We start from the raw sequence: 11,367 nt of genomic DNA, 5'->3' as shown, positions 1-11,367 counted from the left end.
AAAATATAGTATTTGTGAAAAAGGGTATAATAATAAATGAAAAGGTAAAAATATAATATAAATAATTATATCTTTCTTAAAATACTTTGTTATTAGACTAAAATCTACTACAATTATTTGATGATTATCTAGGGCCAAAATCTCTAATCTTAATACTATTCATTTTATAAATGTTTAGTTATCTATAGTAAAAAATAATATTAATGTATTAATATACAGATATACTAAAATACAATTAAGTAGTTATAATAGTATCGTTGCATTTATGTGAAACTTACATTTTTTATATTAAAGTTTTATCTAAAATATATATAAAATATTAATCAATTAGTAATAAAATTATATTTAATAATTTTAATTTTTTAAATTATTATTCTAATTAACTAAAACTATTATAATCTACGGCAAATAGAAGCCACTACGTGGCACTTGTTATTAATTTTCACTTCATTTGTTGCAGGAGATGATGAGTGTGAAGAAGTTTCCTCTTGAATATGTGGGGACAGAGGTGAATAAATGGAGTAACGCTTGGTAACTATGGTGCTCCATTTTATTATGCTGTAATAAAAACTGTCATTTTTTACATAAGTGACAAATGTTTAAATTGAAGACAATTGTTGACACTGTAGAAAGCCTCTCAACTTAAAAATGTTTTTAATGTTGATTCTTTTTTATGAATCTAAACTAAGAGATTTAAGAATCAATAAAATCTGACTTTCTCAATGAACTTATTTAGATTGTGCATCTTACTAATTCTTTATTCATATATAATATTTTACAATACCATCTTGTTGAGAAAGTTTCCCAAGTCAGTCAGAACTTAAAGAGTTCTACAACAGCCTGAACAAAGGGCAATTTAATAATATTATAACGTTTAAATCCAGCAGCTTGAGATAAAATCTTATACTCATGTTCAGATCTTTCCTTCCCACCATGAGTGTGAGCCATCATGAACAGATCAAAAGCCAACCCCAAATATCCATTCTCTTCCACAACTGCATCCACAATTATCACCTTCCCCTTCTCCGGAATCGCCTGGTAACAATTCTTCAACAATCTCACAAACTCCTCATCACTCCAATCATGTAAAACCCACTGCATTTCACCATAAACCATAAACCAAAGAAACCATAATTAATCAATTAAATGCATTATATTAGCTATAGATAATCTTTTCACACACATTATTTTACCTTGAGAAGAATCACATCAGCAGAAGGCACACTCTCAAACATGTCACCAGCAACATGTTCAACCCCTGCAACAATTTCATGATTGATCACTTATATGGAAACTAAAATGTCTGTAGATTGTTGAAAATTTAAAAATTTTGGATTTTTCATACCAGGAATGTCTTTTGGAGCAGAAGCAATGACATGCGGCAAATCAAAATTAATGGCACGAATGTGAGGAAATTTCTGAACAATCATGGAAGCCACCGATCCAACGCCTCCCCCGACGTCCACCAGAGATTTGACGCCCTCAAATCCGTCATAATTTGCAAAGAAGACGTTCATTATCAGTGGGGAGTTGCTGGCCATGGCGTCGTTGATGATGGCACTGAAATCAGGGTTTGAATTGGCAAAATCCAAAATATGAGATCCGTGAGCCCTCTCGAACGGAGATCCGCCATGGACAGTGCAGTCGTACAAATGATGCCACGCTTCTAGGAAATTGCGGTTCGTCTCCATCATCAGAAGTGCTGCAAAAGATTTCGATTTTGATTTTCCGTAATTTCCCCCTTTCTCTTCCACCAATAATTTTGAGATTCCCGTCGATCCGTATTTGTATGCATTTTCCACATCTTGTCCGCTCTTGGAGAGGATTGGAGTTTGGGAGAAGACTCCATGAGAGGAGAGGAATCTGAGAATTCTGGCGAGGTAGTCAGAGTTAATGGGAGATTTTCCGGTGGAGGAAGAAATGAGGGAGGCAATTTGGGGAATAGAGAGAGGCTCATCGGAATTGGAAAGAATGGCCAGAATTTTTTCTCCCTAATTTTGAAGTTAATGGAGACTTGGAAAAATATATGATGAATAATGAGTCTCCATAGAGACCCAGCAAGAACCTTATTTCCACTCTTAAAGATATCCTCATCTCTATGAATCTAAAGTTTCCATACTAGTAAAGAAGAGAAAATGTCCCAGATAGTATTAAAACCTTTGGATACATGAGGTATGTGGCCAATAATAACATGAAATAGGAGATACAATGTCCAATTTTAATGTCGAGAAGCATCCAAAACCCCTTGGTAAAGGGATAGTAAAAAAGGATGTGATCAATCGACTAAGGAAGGTAGCAGACAGTACATGAATGTGGATTACTAGTAGGCATGATGATTAGCATTTTATGCAGCAAGGCTTACTAAATAAAGGAGATGATCTTCGGTTCAATGGGTCTATGCTCGAGAGTGTGTGGGCATTTAATCAAATAGGTTGGTCAAGGTCAATACTCCATTTATAGTTAAGATGGTCAAAGATAGAATCTGAATAAAAAAGGAGGTTGTATATGTATTTGGCTATGATTTCCAAAATGGGGGACCTATTAGGCCATCTTAGATTAGAGAGTCTATTTGTGATTTCCCCATAGCTAAAGGGTTGTTTGGCTTGTAACCAGGCTTCTCTTATGATAGAATAGGTTCTCTTATGTGAGTGTGGTAGGAGATAGTTTCTTGCCAGTTCCTCCAATTGAAAAAATATCTCATCTATAATGAGGTTGCCAAATTTTGAAATACCAATTTTGCACCAATATTTGGCCAAACAACCTTGCAATAGGGCTAGAGGTTTGTTATTTCTCTCCAAGCTCCACCATGGTGATTTTTCACCACATAGCTTGTTTGACTTGTCAATAAACTTTGCTCCTCCTATCTAGTGTTTGACCCACTCCCATCCTTTCCATATAGTCTTGAATACATTTGACCCTAATTTTCCATTTACCACATAGGAGGATCCCAAGTTGAAGGACCCCTCTAGAAATATTATTCCTTATTAGGAATTTCAAAGGTTCCTCTCCTTGTAATGCCTTAGCTACCCACTTGATTGCTAGTGCACATCCTTGCCATCTAAAATCCTTCAACCGTAACCCTCCAATTTATTTCCTTTTGATACACCAGACCCATTTTACTGCATTTTTTTTTACTAAACTCTTCCATGTGACCACAAAAAATTCATAATCACTTTCTAAATGTGGTTGATGCGTGCTTGATTGAACAACTAGGATGAGGAGTAGTGAATATTGTATGCAGTTGGGACCATCTAACAAACTTGTATTCTATTAGCTAAGGATAGGTAATTTATGTTCCACTTCTTCTTTTCAATTTTGCATTTTACCCAGTTCCACATGTTATTGATATTAGGGGATACTAAGAATGGTATGCCAAGATATTTAATAGTGTGGTTTGGCCCTCTCCATGAGAACCCAAAATTTGTCATACCAGTCTTGTGGGGTATCTTGCCATCCTAGCATTATTGATTTACTGATGGAAATTTGACTACTTGAAGCTTTAAAAAATATATCCAACTTCTTTACAATATTTTCAACATTATTTTATGAAAGATCAATTAGGAAAGCAATATCATCAACAAATTGCACATTTTAGATTTTCTCCAGGTTTCAGAGTAAGACACCCTTAACTCTAGGTGATAGAGACCCATCTCTAAGGATGTAGTGAAGGTAGTCTATAGCTAGAAAAAAGAAGGAAGATGGAAGAGGACATCCTTGTTGTACATACCTCAATATGTGGAATTCATTGGATCTCGAACCATTAACCTCAACCAAAGTTGTAGCATCTCTCATGAGAATGAAGACTATTCTTATAAATAATTCTAGGAACCCAAGGCATTCCATCATCATTTTGATAAATTTCCACTCTATTCTATCATAGACTATATCCTAGTCAATTAGGAACATTACTAGGTTTTGTTTTGATAATTTTGCCTAGTACATGGCTTCCTAGTAGGTGATTAGGTTTTCCCGTATGTATCTCCCTTTCACATACCCTATTTGAGTATGATACATAATCTTGGGTATGTTGGAAGCTTATAATTGGATCAATTTTTATTTTGGCATTGATGTCAAACATATGGATGAGACATATTACTACCTAATCTAAACATGGTATCTATTTGATCGATGAAGAGGATTTGAGAGTTATTCATAACTATAGCACCTAGAGGAAAGGTTGAGGTTATGAAAAGGAAGTTACAATGGACATATGATTAGATAGACTTTGACAAAGTAAAGTAATTATTTATGTCAAGAAGGCTAAGCCTAGCTGAACAAAAAAGTAAAATACTAAGGGGTGCTAAGTAATGCTAGTGTCAACTGAGCCACAATTAGTGCCGATCAAATCTAGTGTTGGCCGAGCATTAGTATCAACCGAGAAAGTTAGTTGATACTGAGCCAAAAAGCTTAAACAATGCTCGAGTATTTCATTATTGACTTAGTAACAAAATTAAGTGACTGTCGAGTGATAGTAAAAGATCAAATCTAAAGAAATTGTAAGATCAAGCCAACATAGTTGATTTCTTAGGAGATATAAAATGTGTTGATGATAAGATTATTGAGTTGGATCATTAAATTCAAGGTGATGATTAGGTATAGACCTAACAGAAGAGTTCTAGAGAAGTTTCTAGAGGATGATCAAGAATATGTTCATATACATTAAATCAAGAGATCACTAATTTCTTCATCAAAATTGATACCCACAGAAGATAATTGACTAGTAATAGTATTATACTCATTTAAATGATTTGCAATAGATCCACCTTATGGCATTTTCATATTAAATAAATGCTTCATGAGAAATATCTTGTTATTAATGAATTTGGTTATAGGCTTTGGGATTTTAAAAATTATAAAATTCTAAGAAGAAGGGATGTCATATTCAATGAGAAATTGTTATACAAAGATCTGTTGTAGCAACATGAGAAGAAAGAAGATGATTGTGTACTGTTGGATGATATTCGAAGCAAACACCAAGGCATACACTAGGAGATCAATGCTACAACATATTCCCATGGACCTGAAAGAAGTGGGTGATTACACTAAGAAGGTCAACAAGATGATGCCACTGAAAAAATTCAAGAATTATTTTGTTAAAATTGTAAATGGTGTTCATAAGATGGTGGGTAAGGATGGGACCGATATGGTTTATGGGCAGAATTCATAATTGCAAGAGATGTACAAGATGCTTACCATAGTGGGGAATATGATTATGTCAATAATATTCTAGAATTAAAGCAAAAGAATATTGCCAAGCCTCGGAGTGGGGAATTAAAGGATTTCACCTTCCTTAACTATTCACTATTGATGCATCTGACTCTATACAAGAATATAGGGTACATAAGTTATGATTTCATCGATCAAACTTCTAATATAAATGGAAGTCTACCAATGCAGTTATGATCATGGTTATGGGATAGCATATATCATTTTTATAATTTTGTATCATTTTTCCATAATTTTAGTGTTACAATTATGAAAATGTTAGATCCAGGATATTTTAGGGCTCCTGATATATTGAAGGGCCTTTTGAGACCAGCCCTACTTCCTGAGGGAAAGAGACTTGACCATAATTGGAGAGATATTTTCCTATTTCCCACATTTTCTATCATGAGAGTTTATGGTTTTCCCCGGCCACACCATATATTGCCTAAATTTATCCCTCTTAGGCTAAGAATAATTTAATTTATATGGCAACTATTCTTGGTCAACAGGGAGTATTTAGGTCCCAAGGTGCATAGAGGAACCTTTTGTTGGCATTAAGTTGTATTTGTCATTAGTGATAACACTTATTCGATTCTGAATGGATACCAAGTGCATCACTCAGTCTATAGCTTATACAAAGCATTCATTGGTTACCTTGTAAGTTCATCACTAAAGCGGTCCATACCAAGCATTCTTGAAGCTACTGAGTGAGTGTGTAGTTTAGCAGTGTTTACTGAGCATATAGTGTTCATTGAACAAGTAGTGGTTAGCGAGCTTCATAGTGTCTGCCGAGTTATCAGTTTGTGTCATGTAAAGCTAGTTTCTACTGAGTGATAGCAAGGTAATCAAAGTATTTAGTATCTAACAAGTGACACTATATCTACCTAGTCTCCAGTGGTTACCGAGTTCCAAGCTATGTTTTGTGATTAGTATGGATCGAGCTTCTACTTCTATCGAGGGCATGATGATGCTAAGTAATGCAGTGGACGTCGAGTATTCGAAGGTCACCAAGTCAGCTTGAAGAACCCAAGTTTTCTACTAATTGGCTAACTCATAATGTTTTGTTTACTTGTGTTTTAGCTGACCTTGTAATTGTAATTGTTGGAATGGTATATATGTAATGTATTGTATCATTTGCAATATATGGATGAGAATATAAAGGAATGATATGTAATATTTTGATAATATTGAATGTGAATTAGCAGTAGAGCAGAGTTTACAGCAAGGTCATTAAGGAGCAACAAATATATATAAGTCACAAAAGGTGATATGTACTTCAAAGATCTAATCAGCTATCAAGTTTTAAGTCAGATCTATTGTTTCATCCTGATAGGTGAATTAGTTTTCTAAATCCTTTAACAACTCATAGACTTAACAATCTTTGTATAAATCTCTTAATAGAGTGCATACTTCATTGAATGTTTGTAAAACCTCTAACAAGGCTGATCTAGTAGTCCAAATTGCTCTTAATGGGGGGGATCATCAGAAGTGGTCAATGTAAGCCCTAACAGGCCAACTTTATAGTGCAGTAGTGAAGTTTTGTGGGTATCATCCCCACCCTAGTTTTACTTTCTATTTGGAAGGTTTCTAGGTCACCAAAATACTGTGTTCATGTGTTATGAATGTTTATGTTTTCTCATGCATGCAGTAGATTAGATGAATGAATGAATGGTGGATGATTTATATGGTTGAGTGCTGAATTGATCTAAAGATTTTGAGGTTGTTGATTCACCCCTCCCCTCTTAGTAACCTAGCTAGTCTTGATTATTTCCAACAATTGTTATCAGAGCAAAGTGGTTCTCAGGATAAAGCTTGACAACTTGAGCAAAGATCAAGGATAATGGAGATATTTAGACTTGATAAAGCTATTGACAATGAGAAGCTAGATCTAGAAATGGCCATAGCTCAACTCAAGGAAGCAAAAGAGCATCTTTCCCAATCCCTAAAAAGAAGGAAGGAACTTGCAAGATAATTGAATGACCACCAATATGTTGAAGAAAAGATTAAAGACTTTTTCCTTTCAAGTAGTTCAGATGAAGCAAATGAAGCAATCAAATAACTCCTAGTAAAGAATGGCTCTCTGCAAGAAGAGGTAAGAAAATTGAAAAGAGAACAAGAAGTTCAATCAATAAGAATGTGTGAAATTTTGGAACAAAGGAATAAAGCCAGTGAAGACTTGGAGTCAAGGAACAATGAAAATCAAAGTCAATCCCTTCAGCAAGAAAGTCTTATCAATCAACTCTCCAATGCAAATGAGGAAATCATTAATTTGAGATTTGAAAATGAAAGTCTAAGGAATGATTTGATCACTGAAAGACAAATCAATGAAAGATAGAAAGCTGATCTAATCTCAGAAAAGAAACTCAACGAAAGGATGATGAAATCTCAAGCAAACATGGATCAATTGAGTTAGCAAAGTGAGTAGAACCTTCATAGGCAAAAAGGTAAAGCAGGACTTGGTTACAAAGAAGAAGGTGAATCCTTCAAACAAGGTGCCCAAAGGAATCAAAGACCTACTTGCAATCACTATGGTAAGTTAGGTCATACATCAAACAAATGTTGGAGCAATGGAAAGGAAAAATTCAACAGAAAATGTTACAATTGCAATAAACATGGTCATAAAGCTAATGAATGCAAGGAGAAACCAAAATTTGAAGTTAAATGTCACAAATGCAAGAAACAAGGTCACAAGGCATCTGAATGTAGATCCAAATCATTCAATCTAGCTGAACAAATAGTCAAGGAAATATTTGTATGGGACTACAATACTTGGTGTAGATGTCACTATTGTGGATAATATGGACATATTGGCATAGACTATACAGGGCATCACTTGAGAAAGGGAAATTCAATAGTAAGAAACTATATGTGTAGTAAAATTGGTCATATAGTTAAAAACTACATGAATATAGGAAGAATTGAAGATGAGAAGAAAGCTAAAGATGATAACATTAGGAAGTAGATGAGACAACAGTGGATTCCCAAATCTACAGTGCAGAACAATTCAAATGATAGCCATGTCACTCAAAATGTGGGTGACTCCACCATTTCCAATTAGACTCATGAAGGAGGAACTGGAACTATATTTTCAAGCTATATCTCGAGCAGTTCTAGATGGAAGAAAGTAGAAGATCCAAATTAGTATTTCAGATATAAAGGGAATACATGAGATCAGGTTTTACCGAGAAAGGTCAGGAGTAATGAAAGTTTGTTTGATCACTGAATCACAAGTTTCAACCGAGCTAGTGAGTGGATGATAGTCTATCATGCACTATGTCATTATTGTACCTAGCATTAATGGTGAATTTTCATCATAAAGGGTAGAATTTGACTTCATTTTTCATGGCAATTTTAGAATTCACAGAGCTAAGAGATTTCTAGGTGCATCTAGGTGATTTCGAGTGAATTTCCAGTGAAGAATTTGTTCAAAAAATTTCACCAAAAGTACTATTAATTAACAAAATTTGTACTCATTTTAAGTGTTCTACTTAGGAAATTAGAACCCTAGAAATGGATAGTGCTTTAGGGGAGATGTGTGTTGATGGTTCATTAAAACACGAGCATAAGCACCTAGAAACAAAAGGGTTAACTCATAGCACACACCTGCAAAAAAGTTTTTAAATTAAGTGAATTAGATACATTCTTAGTCATGTGAACAATGGTCAATTATGGTTAGAGCAGCCTGTGTTAATAATGAGGAAGATGATTCATAAGATTACTAGTCTCCTGATGCTAAACAAAGAAAAATCTACAAAAAACCTAGGTCGGGATGAACTGCAGAAGAAAACTCTAGCCGAGTTGGGACCATAAAGGTTTGAAAATTAGCATTATTTTTGATGTGGAATTGAGATTTGGTATTCATGTAATTGCCCACAAGATTTACAGCTCTAGTCATTTGAGCAGCATGCCATGTGAGGTAGTGGACTTAGCATTTAAGGTTGTAAAGAAAAACATGGAACTTGACTAGTCAGAGTTACTGCTAAAACAATTGAACAAGAATATGGATAGTATTAGGACTTCAAAGAACAACCCTTCCAAATTTGGTTCTTTGTTGACATGTGTTTTCTTTTATGTGCAAATTTTCTTCCCATCTACAGGTTCTATTGTGCGGAGAAAAGATGTTCCTATCCTTTATCAAATAAATGAGTTTATTGCAAAAATGGGTGTAAACCTTGACAACATTATGGATAATTACTTTGAAGATTTCAAGGAAAGGATGAAAAATAGGTTCAAAATTCCTCCTAAGCTTGTTGAGGATTATAAAGATGATGTGTGCTTCGTGGATGATTGTGATAAAGTGTACATTTAGGCAGTCAGGCCCTGAGTTGCATGGGTAAAACCTCTCCCATATGAGGTAAATATTGATGAAACTAGGGATATTATTGAAGCCTTCATAAATGAACCTATAGATCCCAAGAAATCAAATTTTGGTACATATGATGAGGGAAAAGCAAGAATTGAGCTTGAAATCAAGCTACCCTAGGCAATTAGGAAAGGAAAGAGGAAGATGACTAAGCTGAAAACTACCACTGGTCCTCTAATGCTTACCAAGGGTAAAGGAGAGGATGAAGAAGAAGAAGAAGAAGAAGAAGAAGAAGAAGAAGAAGAAGTTGAGAAGGAGGCAGAGCTAGCAAAGAAGAAGGCCAGGATAATCATTACCAAGTCACCAATAGCCCCCACAACTATTTTCACTAGCAGATCAAAAGGAAAAGGAAAAGGAAAAGGAAAAGGTGAAGTTGTGCTTAGCAAGCCCCCATTTACCTTCTAGGAATGATTGAAATAGATGGAAGGAGTAGGTATCAAAAACATCAAGGCTCTCAAGTTTGAGACAAGGATTGATGCTGAAAAGATGAAAATTGAGGAATTGGAACTCACCAAAATGGGAAAATGGAAGTATTCCCCAGATCAGATTGCTCCTCAATTCTCAAAAAAAATGTTAGTAAGATTGCAACCAAGGTGGGAATTTTCTCTATAGAAAGAAAAAGATATTTATGAATAATCTTTGAGGAGGTTACTGCCAAATCTTACAAATGTAGAAGTCAAGGTAGCCATGAAAGAAAATGAAGGTAAAATGATGATTAGATTCCACAAATGTTTGATTTTAATCAAAGATATTGATAATGTTGTTAGAGATAAAACAAACATGTGGAAGAACATCTATCATCTACATAAAATTAATGATGATCCAGTGGAAATCAAGGATGATGATGAAGAGGATAATGCACCATGTGTTACTTTTGATGTTCAAGATTATCAGGCATTAAGGGTTGATGATTAAAAGAAGGAGGAAGAAGTTGAAAAGGAAGACAAGGAAGAAGATGAAGAAGATGATCCTATGAAAATAACAGTAGAAGTCATTGCTTCCCTTCCTCATTCTCCACCTAAAATTGCTACATCATTAGTGTTGGAGATAGCTTTAGCAAGTATAATTGCCACCACCACAGATATATCATCTTCACTTGCTACTTCACAGGTCCAGGTACCTACAATGGAACTATCAGCCACTTCATCTACCAAGTTGTAGCCCTCTTCATCAGCTCCTGAGCAATCTACTTCAGTAGTACGCATAGTTTCCAATTCTCCAATTGTGTGAATTTCTTCAGCACCATGTATAGTAAGTTTTCTAGTATGTTCTATAGTTTTGTCAACTTCAGCTTTAACTGCACCAATTTTTGTTCCAACCAGTTCTTCAGTTGTAAGTATTTCAATGTTTATGCCACCTATTGGTACTTCATTTTTTAATAGCACATCATTTTTGGACACAGTTAGTACATCTTTTAGTTTTCCTTCAACTGGACTTATGCAAGTCTTTTCTGCAAGTCCAACTATTTCTATTATTGTTTCTATTTTTAAGTCCAAGGATGTAAGCTCAAAAGTAAAACCAAAGACTCCTCTAAAACTTATGCTTACTACAAAAGCTATTGATGAAGACATTGACTTGGACAAAGAAATTGTAATTCCTAAGTTGGATTTGGACAATGCCACAGTTGATGAAATGAGAATGCCACAATTAAGAGATGAGATAGATAGAGAGTTCACCATAATTGAAAATGCCAAAAATATAATAACTAAGGCTATAGGTGTTGATGTTGACTCATATCAACACATTTAGTTGCACTTGGAAGAAGCTATAAATAAGCTCAATGAGGATACCTATGGCCA

The 11,367-nt window shown here is 34.8% G+C and overlaps 1 protein-coding gene across 1 annotated transcript; it reads right to left on the bottom strand.

Moving 5' to 3' along the window:
* Window positions 1–728: 728 nt before the first annotated feature.
* Window positions 729–10,773, bottom strand: LOC149575078 ((R,S)-reticuline 7-O-methyltransferase-like). The gene is made up of 4 exons (XM_089815993.1): window positions 10,600–10,773; window positions 1,346–1,991; window positions 1,194–1,258; window positions 729–1,095 (listed from the first exon to the last, which is right to left on the bottom strand). The coding sequence occupies exons 1-4, from the start codon at window positions 10,771–10,773 to the stop codon at window positions 814–816; spliced, it is 1,167 nt and encodes a 388-aa protein (XP_089672119.1). The 3' UTR covers window positions 729–813.
* Window positions 10,774–11,367: the final 594 nt, after the last annotated feature.

The sequence above is a fragment of the Cupressus sempervirens genome, chromosome 2 (genome assembly GCF_028749045.1).
Source record: "Cupressus sempervirens isolate cs-2001-9-10 chromosome 2, ASM2874904v1, whole genome shotgun sequence".
Lineage (NCBI taxonomy): Eukaryota > Viridiplantae > Streptophyta > Pinopsida > Cupressales > Cupressaceae > Cupressus > Cupressus sempervirens.
Note: the sequence above shows the minus strand (reverse complement) of the source record. Positions and strands in the feature narration are given on the sequence as shown.